Source organism: Euleptes europaea, chromosome 4, assembly GCF_029931775.1.
Source record: "Euleptes europaea isolate rEulEur1 chromosome 4, rEulEur1.hap1, whole genome shotgun sequence".
NCBI lineage: Eukaryota > Metazoa > Chordata > Lepidosauria > Squamata > Sphaerodactylidae > Euleptes > Euleptes europaea.
In genome coordinates this window covers 93,422,340-93,444,685 of record NC_079315.1, presented here as the reverse complement: position 1 = coordinate 93,444,685, position 22,346 = coordinate 93,422,340, and the positions used below count along the sequence as shown (strand labels likewise).

The window sequence follows — 22,346 nt, the reverse complement described above, 5'->3', positions numbered from 1 at the left end:
ACTCACTGTAACTAAATAGGATTTAGCTGCTAGTAAGACTGGTGCATAATAAACCTAAAACCTAAAAAACCAGTAAGAAGAGTTTGTAACAGAGGGATCGTATAATTACTGTGCGTGTTAAGTGCCATCAAATCTCTACCGGCTCACAGCGACCCTATGCTCAGGTCTGGCAAACTGAGGGCCGTGGCTTCCTTTATTGAGTCAATCTGTCTCACATTGGGTCTTCCTGCTGCCTTCAACTTTTCCTAGCATTATGATCTTTTCCACCGAGTCTTGTCTTCTCAGAATGTGACCAAAGCCTCAGTTTAGCCTCATTAGTTATTACACTGTATATGCTGAGCCTTGTTTGCTGTATAAAAACATGCCAGAAGTCACTGAGACTTCACTGCTGTACGCTGAAAGCACTGTGCATTCAGAAGACTTTTACACAAGTTCTTTCGGAAAGGAAAATAAACTCTAACCTTTCTACGTCAGCCTATACGGAATACTTCATCAGCCAGAACAAAAAACCTAAATCACAGTAATGCTGGTTACAAAAACAAGTATGTTTCCATCCAGGTCAAACACTTCTAATGTTGTTCCTGAAGAGACTAATCAGGTCTTACAAATGTATTGGAGAGGTGCTGGTGACGTAAGAACATAAGAAAAGCCCTGCTGGATCAGACCAAGGCCCAACAAGTCCAGCAGTCTGTTCACACAGTGGCCAACCTGGTGCCTCTAGGAAGCCCCCAAACAAGACGACTGCAGCAGCACCATCCTGCCTGTGTTCCACAGCACCTAAAATAATAGACATGCTCCTCTAATCCTGGAGAGACATGCTCTGTGAAGCTTTACTCACTGCCACACCATTCCAAAGAGTACACAGCTGCTGCTTTTTCTTACTTTCCCCAGGGCCAGCATGGGTGGGGAAGAATGCATTCAGGGCTTTTGGGGGGAATAGAATAGAGTGAAGGAATGAGAATGTAGCTTCAAGCAGCCAATACAGCCTGAGAAGTGACTATTACCAAACACTCTTAGCTTCACCCCAGTATATATCCACAGCAGCTCTACTGCAAGAGCCTCTTGACTGTCCTGAATATCACAATTATTTCCATAAACTGACTGGCAAAATACAAAAAGATGCTCAAATGCCTGAAGAGTTAAGAAAGCTCAATGAGTGTAATTCCTTACAGTCCCATTTCCCCAATTAACAACCTATCTGACAACAGGAAAACATGACAAATAAAAAGCAAATAGAACCACAGCGACATAGTCTGCAGTGAGCACTCCTAAGAATATCAGTGAAGCCACTATGACCAGGAAATATGCTGCATTTCTTATATGGAGATGTTCACAGAATGTTTGTCATGTGTAAGGACTCCAATTTTCCTGCCAAGATGCACTGAAGGTATCTTAAGAAGAGAGGATATGCAATCAGATCATGTCAGAAATTGACAGAAAAGAACAACAGGTCCAAGGAGTTCAAATCTCAAGAAGATCATAGGATTGGGAGGCAGCAGGAAGAGTGAAAGGTGTCAAAAGTTACACAACAAATTCTGAAGGAAAAAAGGAAACTACACATTTAGCATAATTTCACAGATGGGCAACTTTGACAAGTGACTATTTTTAATGCTCCCTAACAAGCTTAGGCAACGAATCTGGGCTATTTATTTGTCATCTACACAATTACATTAGTGGCAGCCCACAGGAAGAATCTCAGCATGTTATACAGCTGGTGCTTCTGCAAGACAGTGGTTTCTGTTCCAACAACATCCAAAATGGGAGCTGAAGGAGTTTGGGGCTAGGGAATTAGAAGGGGCTTTGTTTGAAGAGGCTCATATGAGGGAAAGAGAATATTTAGGGAAATAGAGAAGTGTGTGTGACATCAAGTCACAGCTGACTTATGGCTCCCCCATAGGGTTTTCAAGGCAAAAGGCATTTGGAGGCGGTTTGCCACTGCCTGCCTCTGCATGGACTGAGAGAGTTCCGAGAGAACTGTGATTGGCCCAAGATCACCCAGCAGGTTTCAGGCGGAGGAATAGGGAAATCAAACCCGGCTCTCTAGATTAGAGTCTTCTGCTCTTAACCACTGCACCACGCTGGTTCTATCTAGAGAAGTAGTAGTAGATAAAAGTATTTGGGAAGAATGGGTGAGAAACCCAATATCAGAATTGGTCTGGGGTCACCCAAACATCTTTGGAGTAGAGTACAGGCCAGCCTGAGGTAGGCCTCGGGGTCCCGCAGGTTCAGGGATCATCTTTACTATATATATCTTAACAAATCACTTTGCCACATCTACCATTTTAACTACAAAATTACACTGGTTTCCTCTCACAATAGTGCTCTGTTGTTTGTACATTAACGACAACCACAGAGTTCCTCCCTCAGCCCACCAAATCCTGTCAGTATCCATTCATGGCACCAAAAGCACTATTCCTACAGGAAAGCAATAAACAATTTTGAAGGCTGTTGAACCTGAACTTATTCAGCTTTTTATGAACAGCCTCCACAACAGGGGAGGGAAAACCTAGTTAGAAATTCAACTGACATTTGTTTGAATGCCCAAAAATGTTTTTGCTGCAGATCATGAGAACTGGATGGATAAATGCCGTGTGAGACCAGGGCTGTAGTGAGGAGGAAAGAAGGGCAAGATTGAATGAAAAAACAAAAAAGGTTGGGTCCACCTCAATATATGTGCAGAAAGTAACTGATCATGTAACCTCAGACCCTCAGTCAAAACCGATCTCTCAACATCACTTTATCAATCATTCAAGTGCAGCTGCTGCTGCTGAATGAATTTCATTATATACCATATGGAGAATATTTTGCTGTCAGCTGCCAAAGGAGTAGAAGAACATTTCAGAATTACAAAACATTTCATTGTTCTGAAAATCTGTCCCTTAAGTTCAACTGTATTGAATGTGAAAGTATTCTTGTTCCTACTTCATTGCCAATGTTTTCACGGTAATAGTTACAGATATTCTATAATTTCTATGCTGCAAAAGAAGAATATACAAACAACAGTTTTTCCAAGACCTAATAGGAAGCATAAAGTGGTAAAAGTTGCATATAGATGTCCTTCTAGTACTAAGGTTCTTAGGGAGGGGTGTGTGTGCACGTGTGTGTGTATAGTTATCACAAACACAAAATCAATCACAAAGAAGCAACAGAAATTACAATCCAGGAGCCATAGCAAGATCTGAAAGATTAGGCTTGAATATGGGTTTTTTCTTTTAAGCATTGGAAAGTTCCTGCTACGTTTTATCACTGCAAGTTTTTAATAGAGGCAATGCCAAGAAACACTAGTAACATATCTCTGCATGTTTTCAGATTTAGGAAACAAAATTGATTTCAGTGAGGCTAACCATGAAAGCAAAGGTGTCAAATGCCAAATCCTGAAAGTAACTGTGTGATAAGAGATCGGAAGGAAGTGAAAAGACATTTCTTTAAAAATCAAGGCACCTTTCCTGCAACTCTGTATTAAACCCACTGTATTAATTTACCATAATTTCAAACCTAAAGGAATTGCGCGATCACTGTACTACACCAATAAAGCATTCCAGCAGAACTATTAGTTGTTTTCTTTTAGGAAACAGTTTTAGATGCAAAAATTCATGTCTCACCACCTCAAGTCACACAAATAAGTTAACCAAAGTCCAAGCATCACGGTTCGACAGGGATTTAAGCCACATCCAGTACACCTGCAGCCACCAGGTGCCGTGACAGCCAGTCCAGTCCTTCGTAGAGTCCCATGCCGCTCCTGGCATCACAACCTTGAATGTACCAGTTTCGGCCACAGCAGAGTTTGTGAAGGCTCAGCAATTCTGTGATTTCTTCTACTGCAAGTGCCCCCGCCACATCCTGTAAAGAACAGCCATAGACTCATTACATTCACGGACTGCAGTTTCACAGTCAAGCCTTCCTATTTATGCAACGCGTTAAGAACTATTTCACGGACGTTCTACAGCCAAACTACCCCGCCCAAAGGACGCGCGGGCCGATTTTTAGCTAAGAAAAAGCAGTGAATTTCGCTCTAAATACAGATTAGTTTAATTAAGACAACTTTTAAAGTTTGTTTTGCACTCCTATGGATTTACCGCAAAGTAAAATGGTGGCATGGCAGGACAGAAAGGAACCACAGTACCTGCTTATTGGCAAAGATCAGTAGCAAAGCATCTCGTAGCTCCTTTTCTGTTAACAGCTTGGCAAGTTCACTGTGTGCCTCACTGACCCTGTCTCGGTGGCTGCTATCAATAACGAACACCACCGCTAAAAAAATGAGAATGGGTAATTGGTTATATTTCTGCACATGTATATTTTTTCATTCAAATTTCAGATTATCATGTGTACAAGGAAATGTGCTAACTGGGGGAAGGGAGCTAGAGCATGAGGGGAGAGCAGATGTCAATCCTATACGTTACATTTTAACTAGGTTTGGAAAACATCCTTCAGAACATGCTTCTTCCTATTAATAACGGAACCAGTTTCTTACAAACATATTGCATAATATAACTTTCTAAACTGGCATCAGACAGCTGCAGTGTCCAACGGAATCATGAAAGTAAAAATGCTGCAAATTGCTTGAAAAAGTTAACCAGCTAGGGCATGGGTTCTCATCAAGGGGGGAATTTCCCCCAGGGGGAATTTTAGGGTTCCGGGGGTGGGAATTGGGACCACTACTCAGCAAAGCGCAATGTCCTGTAGATTATGTACAATCAGGAAAATTGTAGTTTGTTTTTTTGAGTTAGACTATCTTGGGAAGGGGGGAATTATATTCTGAACAATGGTGAAAGGAGGGAATGGAGCAAAAAAGGTTGAGAACCACTGATAGAGTAAATGCCATTTAAACTGATTCTATAGCTCAACACGCAATCAGATTCATGCAAATCAATCTTCACAGGCACCATGATCTATCAGACAAAATATTACTTGGCAACTAAATCCTATACACGTCTACTTTGAAATAATACACACATTGACTCCAATGGAACCTACTTTCTAGTAGTTGTGTTCATGACTACAGGCTTAGAAAGAAGCCTACAATCTTTCACTATCTTACCCTTCAACAGTCACATTTATTTTACACTTTAGTTAAACAAAACATGTGCTTACTCTTACCTTGTGTGTTGAGGTAATAATGTTTCCATAAAGGTCTCAGCTTGTGTTTACCTCCTACATCCCAAATGGTGAACTTCAGATTTTTATATTCTACAGTCTCAACATTAAAACCTAAGAGGAAACCAAAGTTTTTAAAAGTCATACTTCTAACAAGTCATTTCTACATAAAACATTATTTCTGAGTCACTGTTACTTGCCTATTGTTGGAATAGGTTGCATGAACTCATCCTGCTTTAATTTAAATAAAATAGTGGTTTTGCCAGCTCCATCTAATCCCAGGGTCACAACCCGAATCTCCATTTTTGGCCCAATGTGTACCCTGTTGTCCTGAAAACAAGAGAAATAAAGAGTGCCTTGAAGACGCAAAGCCATTTCCAAACACCAAGTGATCTTAGAATCATAGAGTTGGAAGGGACCACAAAGGTCATCTAGTCCAACCCCCTGCACAATGCAGGAAATTCACAACCAGCTCCTCCACACACACACACACACAGTGACCCCCTACTCCATGCCCAGAATGCCCTCTCTCTCAGGATCTGCCTAAGGTCATAGAATCAGATTGCTGACAGATGGCCACCTAGCCTCTGCTTAAAAACCTCCAGGGAAAGAGAGCTTACCACCTCCTGAGGAAACCTGTTCCACTGAGGAACTGCTCTGTTAGAAAATTCTTCCTAATGTCTAATCTTCCTTATCTTCTAGAGTAGCCTTCCATGCAGTCAAATAAGAAAGAGAAGGGGGGGAACAAAGGGGCATTTCCTGGCCCATGAGAGGAGGTGGGCAGGCACACAGTGCTCTTTGGATCTCAGCCATGGTATCCTTATTTAGGATACAGACTTTTCATGTTAAAGAATGTAGCTTGCATCCGTGAGTTAAATACGAGAGCAAACCCAGTATGACACAAGTGATACTAGTGCAGGAGGGTGAAGAATCAAACACACACCAAATCCTGGACATTATTTCATAGAATCACAGAGTTGGAAGGGACCACCAGGGTCATCTAGTTCAAGCTCCTGCACAATATGCAGGAAATTCACAACTACCTTCCCCCCACACCCCCAGTGAACCCTACTCCATGCCCAGAAGATGGCAACAAAAAACCTCCAGGATCCCTGCCCAATCTGGCCCGGAGGAAAAATGCTTCCTGACCCTGTATATTATTCTTTAAAAAATGTATATGACTTGTGAAGTGAACAAGACTTAAAAGTCATATATGGAGAGTATTTAGGGTTGACCAACCTCTAGGTGGTATCTGGAGATGTCAAATTCAAATTTCAATACCTTTATTAGCATACCATCAAGCAGTCGATCAAATCTGGAGATTTCTTGGGATTACAAGTGATCTCTAGGCGACAGAGATCAGTTCACCTGGAGAAAATGGCTGCTTTGGAAATTGGACTCTATGGCGTTATACCCCAATGAGGTCCCTCCAGGTATTTCCCAGCCTAGAGCTGGCAACCCTAGGAGAATTTAATTCTGCTTTCTTCTAGATGTAATTAACTTCTCATAAGAACAAAGCTGAGTGTTATGTTTCAAATTACTTTAGAATAGCCACAGATTTAAAAGCCAGATGCAGTGTGGAATATGACTGCTGTTGGACAGGCGGGGCGGGGGGGGGGAGGAGAGACGAGAAAGAAGAGGAAAGAGCACAAAAGTCACCCTGATCCAGACTCACGGTCAGAGTTTAAGTGACCTAAGAATTAAGAGCCTGTACCTTTGTGAAAGTCACTGGAATGCTAGCATCAAGTTGAATGTGGTCTGCAAGCTCTGTAAACTGCTGTTGCTGCTTTTGAAGTGTTTCCAGAAGTCTTGTGATTTCTTGCTTGGCCAACACAACTCTGCAGTCATCCTGAAGTACAATACAAGGAAGCTAATGCAACAAAACAGCACTGCTTTCCTGAGCTTTCCATGTCAAATCCAACAAATAAAACTTAACATTGTGACCGTGGTCTTGGTATTTTCTTTCCTGATGTTTCGCCAGCAGCTGTGGCAGGCATCTTCAGAGGAGTAACACTGAAGGACAGTGTCTCTCAGTGTCAAAGTGTGTTGGAAGATACAATGGTATCCGGATACAATGGTTCCACATTAACATACCACACCCTAATTTGCACATTACCTTGGTACTTACAGGACAATGATTAGCACATTACCTGTGATTCTTTTGCAGGACAATGACTCAGCTCAAACCCAACCCCCTTCTGACTATATACTGTATATTACTCTTCTAACACACTTTGACACTGAGAGACACTGTCCTTCAGTGTTACTCCTCTGAAGATGCCTGCCACAGCTGCTGGCGAAACGTCAGGAAAGAAAATACCAAAACCAAGGTCACACAGCCCAGATAACCTACCAGAACTGATGAACTATGACCGTGAAAGCCTTCGACAATACTTAAAACTTACATTTATTAAACAATGTAATTTATGACTAAATGAGCGATGAAACGTTACCCTCAAGCAGTCTAACTGTTCAGCTGTCTTTTTAAGTAAGTTCAACTTATTTATTCTAAAAAGAGAGAAATTAAGACAGGAAGGGGGAGGGGGAAAGATTTGGGTTTTGCTTTTTTTGCGGTTTTAAAAATAGAAATGTCTTTATTGTAAGCCACCTTGAACCATGATGAAAGGCAGGACATAAATGTTATAATAAACAAATAAAAAATTATGATAGCTGCAGATGTTCCTGACTTCAGTGGATACTATGCCACAGATGAATGACTGATACAAGAAATAGAACTGTTGTATTCCACTCATAGAACATGGCAATTTGCCTTCAGTACTCGTAGTACAATATGAATTGTTCCCAAGAGGTTCAAAAATAGAAAAGGAAAATCAAAGGAGTACCACTCATTTTTACCCTGACTATAACATGAACTGTGCTTTTTAAACTTTTATTTCATATTGGACACATAAAGCTGAAGAGTTTCTGGTTGATGACAATACATCCTACAAAGATTGTAAAACCTGTACCAGGTGTATTGTATTTTTCTCTTTTCCATTATTTCTTGGTTCTTGTGTAAAAAAAAAAAATCAACACTAAGAATATAACTCAATTTACAAATTATTTTTGTTCTCTTAGGCTATATAAAACACTACAATATTTGTGTGTTGATATTATAACTGAAATACAAGATCCATGTGTAAAGAAAAGCAGCCTTGCTCTTCTTCTGGTCACCAAACATTGGTTCAGGCTGCGGCCTTCAATGATCTCATATCAGACTCTGGGAGCTGATGACCAGCTCTCTCGCAAACTATTCCCGTGGGAAACCATTTCCATTTCCCTTGGGAAGCCACTTCAGTTTGGGGAAAAGGTGTGGAGTGCCACCTCCACTTCAAAGCACCTCCATTTCAAAGCCTTCCTATTGAAAATCAGCTATCTGTTCTTTTGGTGACAATTCTGTTAGAAGCCTGACATCTCTAAAGCTCGAAAGAGACCAGATGTTTTGCATTGCTGCACAAATGCAAATTCATCCTTAACTTCAAAAGGCCTAGAGGTATCATGCCAAATATCTTACAAGCTTACCGCGTTCTCAACGATCCCATTGGGGAATGGCCATCACCTGATGAGATGGGAGAGATACATATGGACCCTGTTCTGAACCAAAAAACCATGAAGCTTTGGGGGGGGGGGACATGCTGGCCATGTCCCCGAGCTATCATCACCTTTTGACAACCATGAAGGACTGACTCTCTGCGTGTTAGGACCAAACCTTGTTCTTGGTAACTATAAATCAACTAAAGCCTTGCATTTGTTACTCTCTTGGAAACTTTGCCTATTTTGCCTGAAGAATTACTGTGAAGTTAGAGATTGCTAAGATTTCTTGTTTTATGCTACCTGCTTCACAAATACCTTCCTTTCTGTAATGAGCACATTTTATTAAAATAAACTTATAGACTTTATATTGAAGTCTGAGAAACCTTTCTGGGGCTCAGGGCTAAATCTGAGTGCCGGAGTGAGAGCGAGTGTATGTGAAAACCACCTACCTTAGTGTTTTGTAGCAACAAGCCTCCCTTGGCAGAAGCTCTACTCTGCAGGGACGGTTTTTGCTTCTTTTGACTTTTGGGAAACTGGCTGGGGAAGAGCTGCTCTCAGCTCATTCCTGGAGAAGCCAGCCTTTTGGAATTGAGAGCTGTTGGCAATATACCTGTACTGCGCTCAAAGGGGGAATCCTGGAGCTCAGTAAGGGATAAATGTTTTCTTAGGAAAACATTTGGTGACTTTTGAACTAAAGAGGAACCGGCCTGCTGGAGAGCAGACCGGGTCTCCTCGACACCATGGTTTCTTTTTGAGATCCATTTTAAGCCACACACAATAGGAAGTGTAAGTTATGTCCTTTTTCATAATTTATAATGATTTTCATTGATACAAAAGTATTAACATTTTTTCATTATAATCATAATAATTTGGGTTCTCTTTCTTTTCTATGATTTCAGGAACAACCACCTGGTCAGGGTTCTTAAAATACATTATAATGTACACTGTTGGGATGTGGGTTTTAAGCCCATATATTGGTGAAGAAAGCCCAAGTGGACGAAACACTTTTGTGGTTTATTGTGTAGTTCATGTTTGATCAAATTTGCATGGTATGGATTTTTTATCTCAGCAAGACTTAAGTCCACAATTATTTTAATGAAGCCTATTTTTCAGGTCCTTGGTTTTTATCATTAATTGGTGCTCACTGAATAAATATTCTCTTTTTATTTTTTATTTTTGTTGTTTTTAGCTCAACTTCTTGGGCTTTACACTTCCTTCAAGGAGCTCAGGGAAACGAATATCACAATCTCCTCTGTTTTAGCCTCACAAAAATCCTGTGGGGTGGGTTAGGCAGTCTTTATAAGGACTGATTAGTCTAGAGTTATTTTATTGTTACAGGTCATATTGTGGTAGGTTCCGATTTAAAACTGGCCAGAAAAAAAAATCATGGTTGTTTACTAGGGCCGCCACAATCTGTGGAGCACCACATATAACTCAGTGACTCTGAAATGTGGATTTACAGGTGGCAGTTTGGGATTTGGTAGTAACCTGGGGGAGGCTTCTTCCATGTCCCTCTTCAGAACTGTTGTTCTGTATGCTTCACTAAAAACAGTTCCTTTCCACTTTTATTTTGAGCCTATTTTTTGAGCCAGATACTACTGTCCTTTTGTCTCCTTTATTCCCTTGTCCTGATCCCCTCTCAAAAGACTCCCACAACCTGTTGGTGGGACCCAAAACCATTGTTTGTAAATCCGCATTTTAGAATAGCTAAGTTATAGGTATACGACACAAGGAAAAAACCCCACAGAAACAAAACATCCTAATATCGCCACCATTCATATACCTAACGATGGATTTCAGCCACATGATGGCAGCTCTCCTACCTGCTGCAATGTCTTTTCACAGTGAAGGCAAGCAGTTGAAACCTGTGACAACAAAATAGTCATGTCTTCTTGCTGCTGCCTTAGCCAGATCAATTTCTCTCGCACATGGGCATCAACCACACTGAGAGCCATTTCTTCTTGACGGCAGAGGGTTTCGTGAAGATCAGAAAAATAGGCTCGGACACATGAGCGGGCATTCTCCGCAGTGCCTGGGACCTGGGCAATCAGAGGTGTGAAATCAAGGAGACAGGCCATTGAGAAGAAGAAGAGTTGGTTTTTACATGCCGACTTTCTCCACCACTTAAAGAAGAATCAAACTTACAATCACCTTCCCCTCCCCACAACAGACACCCTGTGAGGTAGGTGGGGCTGAGAGTGTGAGACTAGCCCAAGGTCACCCAGCTGGCTTCATGTGTAGGAGTGGGGGAACAAATCCAGTTCACCAGATTAGAGTCTGCCACTCATGTGGAGGAGTGGGGAATCAAACCCAGTTCTCCAGATCAGAGTCCACTACTCCAAACCACCACTCTTAACCACTACACCACCTGGCTCTCCTATACCACGCTGAGGTATCGGTTACAGTGAGAACTTTATCTTCTACCATACATTGCCCTGCTTCTGACTCTATTTTGTATTTGGCTATGGAAGACATCTGCAGTAGGCTTTGCCTAAAGGAGATATACACGTTTTTATTTCTTTACATTGTTTCTAGCCTGCATTTTTCTGGTGAAAGTTAGGAATACAATGGCTGTGAATTCTGAAATGCAGGATCGCACTAGTTACGGTCTCTTCAGTCTCAAATTACAAAATGCATAGTAGCAGAAGGGAGTTATTTCCACTTGAACACTTCAGTCCCTCTTCTGTCCTCTTCCTTTACGTACAGAGGCTGGGATGCAAATATATATTACATAGTCAAAGGTTTGTATTCCTTGAACAGCTGCTCCCATGCTGCATATGCAGCCACTGAAGCAACTTTCAGAAGCAGCTGGTGATATGACCGGGGTGGGTGGGAGGTAGGGTTCCGCTGTTCCAAGAAGCACGATTAAAATAGCTAAGCCAGCCTTGACAAATTTTCTTTGGATTGAGGAGTCACCCCAAACAATTATGAGGCAGACTCATGGTTTAGCCTGCTGGGTTTCATATTTTAATGACCACTTTTTTCTAATTATGACTACCATGAAGCCTAATCCTAGCTTCTTCACACCTTCCTGTGATTTCATTAAAGGTATAGCAAAAGCACTGTAGTACATAAATATGTAAGCAACCCCGGTTGTCGTCACCTCAACAAAAAACTAACCTCTATCCCTAACCGAATCTCTCCCCAATTTCTCATAATGTCATCACTGCTTTTAAAAGCTCCGTTGAATTGAATATTGGAGCCAGTATAGAGAGCAACAGGTTAAGAAATGAATTCATCCACAACACTGAAGGGTATGAAGTTAACATACAGAACACAATGAGAAGAGCTTCATGCACATGCATTTGTTTCATACAACAAAACATATTCTGATGTGAAATTATAAATAAGCTTCATACTTCTCAGGGTTACCAAGAGACACTACAATAAAACCATTGCTGAAAATAGTAGGTGCCACAACAAAATTTCTGGGTGTCATGGCAACTTGGCACCCGAGATTTATCAAGCCCTAGCGAACTAGATCTCAGCCATATTTTTCTCATTATCATTAATTTCAGAAAAATTAATTGTTCTGGCATGCAAAGAGTACCCAGTTTCATGTGTTTCTCACCATTCCCACAGCTCTTTCCACCTCCTGGAAAGATAATTCCTGGAGCCGATGCACAGACATAGCTTGTGTGGGTTGGAGGATAGGAGTGAGATGGGACAAAGGCATGAAATTACTCCTCTTCTGCAGGCACAGCTTCTTGGAGGGAGGGGGTGATTTCCTCCCCTTGTCCTCCCTCACTCCTAATCCATGTGGCTAATACTCTGCATAGATGCTGCAACCCTAGGAATTACTTTCTGGGGACTGTAAGGAATTGCAGGAAAGGAGAGGAATACAGAAAAACTTCATATGACTTCCATGGATGGATGGACACAAGCCATTATCTTTCCTTTCTCTGAATTCTCTTGTTTTCTGCTTTCTTCTATAAAACAATTTCACATGATGCTCTTTACTATCCACAAGTTAACAAAGCTGACCTTGGCTGTACTCTCCTGCTTTCACAGAGACGTCTGAAACAGTTTTTTTGCAACTTATTTATTTCAGTGCTAGATGGCATGGACTACTACTATGAAAACATCCAAGGGAAAACATATTTCCATTTAGAACAAAAAAGAATTGCGGGGAAAGTACGAGATGCCTTACATGTTCTGTATGGGCCATCCCAACACCATCTTCAATTATCTGTTCTCCTCCTTCTATTTGTTGAACTATTCCAACTAATTTCCGAGAATAATCTGAGATCTCTTCTGTGAAAGTCCTTATGCAGTGTGCCATGTCTAAAATGGAAGAACGGATCTGGTTCGCTTCTGGTTCCAGAACACTGTGCTAAGAAGAAAGCATCAAAAGTAACGGTGAAATCCTTTAACATTCTTCCCATTCATACCTCCCCCCACCACCATGCCTCCTGCTAGTCTCTCCTCCCATATACTACCACAGGGGGGGAAAGGGTAGACGATCAGACATCTAGAAAAATCTTATCACTTACTAAATGATGGATGATTAATTTTGAAAGCTGGCTGAGACAAATATTCACAGGAGCATGGGAAGCATTATTGCCTCTGAAATCTTTTCAGAAAATCAGGAAAGTGGAGACATGAAAACTGGGTGGGTATTATACACCAAATTAAACACACTAATGACCATGGCTTTATCTACTTGCAGAGTGGACCTCTTGGAACAGGACCTTCCTGTTCCCTTCTCCCTGTCGGAGGCCACTGAGCCCCATAAGAAACAGCATTGAGCATAAAGGAGGGGCTAGCAGGGAAAGAGGGGAATTAACAGGAATCACCCCCTTATTTATTTATCATTTAGAAAAAATTAATGCCACCTCTCCAGGGCACCTGAACTTTATAAAACAAAAATCTAAAAACATTAAAAGTTACTAATTAAAATCCAGCATGAAAAGCCCAGCCAGAGCATAAAACACACTGTTTACAGGCTAAAGCCATATAAAAATGGTGTTTAAAAGTCAACCCCTTAATTAAAAGCCCAGGTAAACAGAAACATTCTGGCCTGACAACTAAAAGGTAGTAGAGCAGGGGCAAGGTGAGACTCAAAGGGAAGGTCATTCCATAGGCAAGGGGCCCCTATTGAAAGAAGCTCCATCTCTGATTGCTGCCCACCTCACCTCTGAAAGTGGGGGCACAGACAACAGGACCCTTTTTCTTCTGAAAATATAAATGTTCTTTCTTTAGAACTAAGTGATAGGATACAAGCTCATGTAACCATAGGACAAAGAAAGACAATGTTCTGGTGGCTTTTTCGTTATTATTAAAGCAGTAGTCAAAGGAAAGCCCTGACCTGGATGGCCCAGGCTAGCCTGATCTCGTCAGATCTCAGAGCTAAGCAGGGTCAGCCCTGGTTAGTATTTGGATGGGAGACCACCAAGGAATACCAGGGTTGCTGTGCAGAGGAAGGCACTGGCAAACCACCTCTGTTAGTCTCTTGCCATGAAAACCCCAAAAGGGGTCGCCATAAGTCAGCTGCGACTTGACGGCATTTTACACACACAGTGTTGGGCAGTCACAGGAAAAGGGAGTAAACTATTATTTGAAAATAAGTAACAAATAAAAGAGCAAACACATACTTTCCCCTTCTTAGGCAACCACACATTTTTAGCACTGTTGCAAACAGAAGGGGGAAAGAATACGTACTTTGTGACCCTGATGCTTTCCATATTCTTTGCAGACGCAGCACATAAGGGGGCTGGCTTGACAGCCTTCTTCCAAGCACACAAATTCAATGGCATGCACCTGGTGCTGAGAACACATGGTCTTCTCATGGGGTTTATCAGCAAGGGGCACACGTCTGTGTTTTGCTAGTGTCTTGGTAGAATGCGTAAGCTGCGAGCACTCTGCGCACAGGTGAGTAGCACAGACGGTGCAGTACACGGAGGCAAGGTGAGTCTCGTCTTCATCACAGCGAATGATGCACTACAAAGAAGGCAGTGCACATTAGCACCATATTGCTATATAAAAGTGGAATACTGAGCTTGCTCAGGACCAGATGTTTTATAAAGATTATTGTGACATATATCAACTAATCACCAGCAGATCCCCAGCCCTAACCCAAACCTTGCCCAATGTAACTCATATCAGCAGTAAATAATCCTGCTCTTAGACACAGAGCTAAACTACATGATCATGGCAGAGCACTTCCAAGATGGTTCAATTTCAGATAGATCTTATGTTTGAATACTGTTATGTCAAAAACTCATTGGCAACAGAAAGGCAATATGCCTTTCTGTTCTAACATTTTTCCAAATTACACATTATTTTCCTTATGTGCAGCTACTTCTTTTTTACACGAGGAAGCATTCTATCAAGCCTTTGATCCCTCTTGCAAATTGAAGTCACACAGTACAGGAAGATCCGCAATACTGGTTAGATTAAACCAGTTTTTCTTCTGTGGAAAGCAGAAGCTGAGGTTACCTTGGGCCACCCAAAAAGGCTGGGGATCGTGGGGTCTGCATTTACAAAAGCCACGTGGGTTGGAACCTATGGTAAGGAGGAGAACTGGGCAAGACTGGGTGACATTTCTGAACATACAGTTTGCCTCCAAGCATGATGCTCTCGGTGGAGTAACACAAGCACACCTTGCAGCCAACTATGACTGCGAAACACTGGAAAGAAATCCACCATTTATTTCAAACCAACTGAAGAGAACCATCTTAACATTGAAACAGAAAAGTATTCTAATACAACTTGCAGACACTAAACATGACGCTTATAACAAAAAAACAAACAAAGTTATTTGTTACTACCTCCCCAGACAGGCCAATCGCTTCTTCAGTTGTTCCACACTGGCCACCGAGCCCATTTTGGAGTCGTTCTAGAAGTTCCAGCAAAGCAAAATTCTTTTTCAGTCCCCAGACACCAGAATCTCCTGTTGTCACATAATTAATAAACAAATAAAATAAATAAATAGTCAAAGTAACGTTAGTGAAGCAAAGGACACTATGCACAAAATATTATAGATGAATTGGTTCTCTCACTATAGCTAACATGTCATCATAAATTCTTGTCTACTGCTATATGTAGGCTGTGATGCAAAGAATCCACATGCCAAAGGAGTTTTTCCAACAGCAGCCCCCCCACAGGTTTTTCCATGGCCAATTGCTTCTAAAACTCAAAGAAAGATTTTTTTAAAAAAACAGTCCATGCTATGGATGTTGTCTGATATCCAAAGAATTAATAATCCCAAAGGGAATTCACAAGTCTTGAGTACTTTAGGATGTGGAAATGACAGTATCTGAAACATTTCTACCAGTCTTCCCTGGTATTCAAGGTGCCTTCCAAACCAAGGCACAATCCTGCCATTTCAACCTGGCTTCCAGCATACTCTTGAAATCAACTTGGTCACCCTGATTAAAAAAAAAAATGCCAGGAAAAAGATTCAGTACTGTGACCTTGTTAGTTTTTCTGGACCTCAAGCAACACTGGTTTAGGAAGTTGCATCTTTTGTTATGAGAACATGGGTTTTATTTGGGATAATGGAAAAGTTACGTCTATGCCTCTCTCTATCCTTCCATGGAAAAGTTACGGGCATGGAAAAGTTACGTCTATGCCTCTCTCTATCCTTCCAAAATGGGGCAACACCCTCGTGCCACACCTGATCAACAGAAAGGCAGTAAAAGTTCGGGATAGGGTGGGTCTTGTTGATTGGTGGTCCTTCAGTGACACTCTGGATCCTGAGCCTCTGACTGGTAACCATGAAAGCGGCTTTACATTAAGAGTTATTTTAGGAATTCAGCTATAGCTAGAATGTACAGTAAGGTGTCTCAGGAGAGACCATCATTCTTTTGTTTACGTTTTATTATTGTGCTTCCAACTGGTTTGTACGCAAAGTATTCAGTTCATCTCTCAGCTGAATTCTGTCCTTTCTACTGAAGACTAAACCTTTACAGTCAGCAAATGACCGGAAACATTTACTCTCTTTGTTATTAATGTATTCTTGTACTACTTTAAGTCATATGTAAATCCTGGAACTCCCTTTCCCTCCTTTCCTTTTGTCTCCTTTTCCTCTTAATTGTGTATGTTGGGTTTTATTTTAATTTATTTATTTTTCACTCTTATATCCCTCTTTCCCCAGCAAAGCTGGGCTCAGAGCGGCTTACAACAAAACTGAAACATACTGAACAATTAAAATACATTAAAACATAATATAACAATAAAATCTAGCCCCAGAATCAACAAGTTACTAAAATCAGAATAAACATGCATAAGTGCATAAGATGATGCTCCTCCATGGTATATGCTTTGCAGCCTTCAGGCAGTAAGTCCCCCCTCCTGATAATTAGACTGAATAAAGATATTAAAGAGGGGGGATAGGGAGGCCTGCACTGATGGAAAACCGTAGTTGTCCTCAACCACAAGCCTGGCGAAACAGCTCCATCTTGCAGGCCCTGCGGAACTCTTTGAAATCCCGCAGGGCCTTGATCTCATTTGGGAGGCTATTCTACCAGGAAGGGGCTAGGGCAGAGAAATAGCCGGACCTGGCCGAGGATAGCCGGACACTCTTTGGGCCAGGGACAAATAACCCATTTAATTTACTGAAATTAAGCTACTGAGTCTCTGCATTCCTTTTTGGTTTGGCATGGCCCAGTGGGACAGAATAAGACCAAGGTTAACATCTTCCTGGACCCACTGTATGGGATGGGAATTGGAGATACCATGCTCCAGTGCTTCCATTTCTATCAAGAAACAGACCTGGAACAGCTTTTGGTCTGCCAAATGGAAGTTGTGCTGTGGGTCCTTTCTGCTGAACTCTATGATGCCCCCCCATACATGAAGCTGCTGGGAATGGTTGCCCAGTAAACATGAGGTGAAATGTCCTCACTACAGAGCAACCCAACTCTTTCTGTCTTTTCAATCTGGTTCTGGGACAGAGGTAGAAATTGTTGGTGAGGCTAATAAAATGAAGCAATATGCAGATGCTGTTGGGAGTACAGATCATCTGAGCCAGGAGAAGCATCCCCTCTGGATGGGATGCTCCCCCTAAAGGATCAAGTATAAAGCTTATGCTATGAGATCCAGGTGGCATAGTATGGAAAGTCATCAATAAGAATCAGCAATTGCATCTAGTACAAGCTTGTATTAATTTGGCACAATCCAGCCAAGTTACGGTAAGTACTTGTAGCACTGCTGGACTTGATGGACCTTGGTTTGATCCAGCATGGCCTTTCATGTTCTTTCTTAGGAGAAAGCATTATGAAATTAATGGGGTATAAGAACTCTTAGCTTTGGCTGGATCATACCATTTCATAAATACATTGCTTCTACCTAATTAGTAATGGATTAATGCAAAATAGCACCTCCCCAAAGTCTTCCATCTCTGTAGGCTTCAAGTTCTTAACATACACAAATATTTTATGACCCAAAACAATACATCGTTGGCCTTTTGACATGGTGATGGATGGGTACCTCAAATGAAATGTCAGTACTCATAGAGTCTATAGGAATTTATTACAACAAATGCATTAGCCATTCACATTGCGCTTTTCAGGTTCCTCTCACAAATATTTTTCTTCCATAGGCCACACACATAGGATCTCATAAGGGCCTAACACACAAAACTAGTTTTTAATTCCGAAGTACAACACCCACATGCAGTTTGGCAGCCTCTCTGCAGAAATGGCATCAAGCTTGAATACCAGGGAGCGTGCAGATCAGAAACAAGACAGCATTATGTGGGCAACTGCAGAGTGAATACTGGGCCCATTGATTATAGAATACAAGCCATTTATTAGACAAACATTCCTCTTTGACTCAACAGTGACCGAGGACATCACAGTCAAAACACATGCTTTACATTCCCTAAGGTGAAAAACACATTTCTGCAATTAAAAAGGGCTATAAATTTACTTTAAAAAAATTAAAAATGGAAATTCAGACAACCTGATAAACGCATTGTTATAACATTACCAGGATATTCAATTGCTGATTTAAAACAAAAAAGCCCCATGTGTGTGTGTGTGTGGGGGGGGGGTGCCTCAGGGGCTGGGGCAGGGACAGTGGCTGCCATGCGGAACAGGGAAAATCCAAACTTGCCCGTTCACGTGGCAGCCATCTAGGCTTTGCCACAATCTTTCCCAAAATTTTGCAGTCAAGCAGGCTTGGAATAACTTGGAGAAAAGCCAGGGGAAACCTGGGATTTGGCCCCTCCTGAATTTCCTGGCAACCACAAGACAGGCAGACACTTGACATCTCCCCTTAAACAAGTCAAACTGTTCATTAAGCTTCACTTTCATAAGGACTTGCTATAGCCACACTGAAGTCTAAAGTCAAAACTGTATTGCTAGCTTCGTAGTCTAAAGTCAAAACTGTATTGCCAGCTTCGTAATCACATGAACTTAACTTCACAAACACAGAATCTGAAGAACTCTTTTTAAGAAGCCAGTGACATGGCAGCAGGTTTGACACAGTGCCATATCCTGTAGCATATGAGAATTTGCTATCACAAGGAAATTGTCAATATAATTACAATACTACAATTGTAATTACAATTTCAGAAGGATATCCCAAGATACTATTTTTGCCAATAAGCTATTTTCTTAAATATTATATTTTCAAGCAGTTTTCATGTAACCTCAGTTCAGATATATAAAACTGTAGGAACTAAAAAGTTGATAACTTTTGGCCAGGAAAATTATCCACACAACATCCTGGAGGAAAGGTATAATTCTAAGAAAATATCTCCCTGTACATAAAGCAATATATTTCTAAGAGATTCAAAGACCTGTACTGAAATGAGATCATAACTTTCTCCACATGTTTCTTCTTACTCATAACAACTAACTTCACCTTCAAGGTGTTCAGCTTGTATGTATCAATGTACAGGTCAGGATAGGGAAATAAAAAATAACTCAGTCCTGTGGCAATACACAATCACTTCATACAATGGCATGGGCTCATTTACAAAATGTAACCTGAGAAACTGTCTCTCAGTCAAAATCTGTTTGTAGTGCAAATTCAAGAGAAAGACAGTGAATGAATTAACTAATAGTAAGTTACCTAGGTGAAAGACTGCAGGGCTTTCTTGTTCTGGTATTTCACTCAAAGCTGTCCACGCTCAAAGCTGTCCTCAGAAAGGCTTCTAACACATATTCATGTACTGCCAAGACCAATTTTTATTGTCATGAAATATGACTGTCACCAATAAACTAAATTGTACCTTAATTACCAGATGAAGGTAATAAACACCTTCATATCCTGCTGATGAGGTTCCCCAGCAGCATCTGGTTGGTCACTATGGGAGACAGAATGCTAGAACTGATGATTCTTTGAACTGATCCAGCACGATACTTCCAATGCTCTCAACTCTTGGAAGCCCACCTCTGAAAAGGAATCCTTCTGAGTACTGTCAGTGTTTCCTTATAATGGTGGGTTGGTCAAGTATAACTAAGCTGTCTAATATCATACCTACCATGTGGATAGCTACAACACACAATGAAGCCTCTGAACAAAAGATTAAATATTGTTTTAGTAGGAGCAGGTCTAGAGACAGAATCTTACTATCATTCCAACAACCTTGGTGGACCTCCACTATTTCAAATTAAAATATTCTTACCTAGCTCAGTAACCTGCCGATCAAAGGGACAGCGAACTGCTCTGCCGTGGAGAGGAAGTCGAGTGAGACAGTCATGACAGACTGTATGGCCACACAAAAGTAGTCGGGGAACTTTGTCTCCTTGTAATGAAAATACATCTTCACACACACCACACTCCAGAACCTACAATTTACAAACAGAAAACGTTCATGTTCAAATGGCTTATTAAAATTATTTGTTTATTGCTTTTCTAACATGTTCACAGCATCTTACATGAAAACCCACACAGCTAAAAAGAAACTGAAGAAACAAACAATTAAAATAACCACATAATGAAGCAGCAGATTAAAGCAGTTTCACCACAACAGTATAGGAATCAAATTAAGATATAAAACAGTAGACTGAAATGAGCAATAGTTGCATCATGGTCAAATACTAATTAGCTTGCAAGAAAGTTAACACAATCAAAATCAGAACAAACCAGAAAAACCTTTCTCTAGAACCTAAACACAGACAACAAAGATACCAGGTGAACTTCTTGGGAGATAACATTTTAGGGACACAGCACCCCCAGTGAAAAGGCCTCATCCCTAACAGTCACCTGTCTTCTGAACATCTTAATAGGCACGAGGCACTGTATTGGAAGCAATACTATATCTAAGGTGGTCAACAGAGAAGTCACTAGAGGGGAGTGGGTAACAGGGCAGCTTCACTCACTCCTCAGTTCAGATCCCATACAATTAAGCTACCACATCAAGGAAGCTGAAAACGTTAAGTATGGAGCATTTATTATATTAAAACTGTATGTTGGGATATGTAATCCACATTCCAAAGCACAATGGACAAAGCGTATTTTACTCTTTACTGGTTAGTCTGATGAAAATTTTCTAAACTAATCCACCTGCATTTCACTGTCACCTCTACAAAGAAAAGGATTCCAAGAGAAGACAAATACTAGATTACTATTCAGAATGAGAATTCAAACAATTTCTCATGAATTTGGACCCACGACAACAACATGCCAGTTTAAGGTTTGTCACGCCTCATATTTTCACCACCTCTACCGCCCACTTGGCTGCACTGCCGCCCAGTTTTCTGGAGGAGTTCCTGCACCTGCAATAGTTACATCTGGGCGACCATGCATTGAAAATAATATATCCCTACTAGGGAATTGTGCAAATAAGCTAAACGTGGTTGCGTTTTCATCCCGAATGGGAGAAAGGAAATGACTTTTGAATACATACAATTGGAGTCAAACTGAAAAGGGGCTGAAGAAGAAAGGAAACAATCGTCCCCCTCATCATTCCTCTATGAAGATTGCCATATTATTGGACTTTACCCTATGGACTGTTTTGAATCTTACCTTCTTACTAGTTATTTATGAAGATTTGTCTGGATAATATTTTGGAGATTAATACCTTGTAGGATTGTGAACATAGGATTGTAATACAGCATCGTATGTTGCAAGTCTTTCACTGCACCTTTGCACTAAATTGCGATAAATTGCGATATATGGTGAGTTTGTGGACCTGTTTATTATAGTGATTGACTTTAAGTTGGAGCCAAGTCCATACTGATTTTCTGACTGATGGTGACATGACAGGCACGCCAGAGGAAAGACGGAATGAGGCAGAGGAGCAGGACTTTCGGGGCGGTTGTTGCATTTTCGTGCTCCCACAAGAATCTCTGCCTATCCATAACTGTAAAAAAAACAAAAAAAAAGGCTCTTGCTCGAGCAAGAAGCAGCCCCCCCCCGACTTATGATTCTGTAGGACTCCATACAGTCGATTTATTTTTCGACTTCTAACCCATCCAGCAGGTTTAAAAAAAAAAAAACAAGCGCCCCTGTGGGCAGGCGCTAAGTCACCCCCTTGCTCCGCACAGCACCTAGCACGCGGGAGAAGAGGGCCGGGGGAGGCCCTCCGTCTCGCACGGGGTCGCCTTCCCTGGAGTTCATCCCGCGGCGATGACACGGCGGCCCCGCGAGGCAGGCTCCCCCGGACCCGCCCTTTGCTCACCTTGACGACGGGCCCAGCCGACCCCCGGCTCTGCCTGTGGCCGGCCTCCATCCCAGCCCCGACCTTGTTGACACTTAAGGCCGCCATCTTGGCCGGGATCAAGACAGAGGCGGAGCCGCCTCCGGCAGCCGTGATCCCCCTGGAG

The 22,346-nt window shown here is 41.5% G+C and overlaps 1 protein-coding gene across 1 annotated transcript; it reads right to left on the bottom strand.

The window, feature by feature from the left end:
* Positions 1-3,449: 3,449 nt before the first annotated feature.
* On the bottom strand, positions 3,450-22,294 carry TRIM23 (tripartite motif containing 23). The gene is made up of 11 exons (XM_056848664.1): positions 22,202-22,294; positions 20,204-20,366; positions 15,399-15,520; positions 14,290-14,568; positions 12,779-12,961; positions 10,452-10,667; positions 6,809-6,943; positions 5,295-5,424; positions 5,098-5,208; positions 4,124-4,248; positions 3,450-3,840 (listed from the first exon to the last, which is right to left on the bottom strand). The coding sequence occupies exons 1-11, from the start codon at positions 22,286-22,288 to the stop codon at positions 3,661-3,663; spliced, it is 1,731 nt and encodes a 576-aa protein (XP_056704642.1). The 5' UTR covers positions 22,289-22,294; the 3' UTR covers positions 3,450-3,660.
* Between the last annotated feature and the right edge of the window lie 52 nt (positions 22,295-22,346).

What these genes read in the sequence shown, in the direction of transcription:
- TRIM23 (XM_056848664.1), bottom strand. Translation starts at nt 22,288, where the DNA reads ATGGCGGCCTTAAGTGTCAACAAGGTCGGGGCTGGGATGGAGGCCGGC. An exon ending in GGATGGCCCATACAGAACAT is followed by an intron (nt 10,668 to 12,778) that starts GTAAGGCATCTC and finishes CTGATTGCCCAG; the next exon opens with GTCCCAGGCACTGCGGAGAA. An exon ending in TGATCTTTGCCAATAAGCAG is followed by an intron (nt 3,841 to 4,123) that starts GTACTGTGGTTC and finishes TGTTCTTTACAG; the next exon opens with GATGTGGCGGGGGCACTTGC.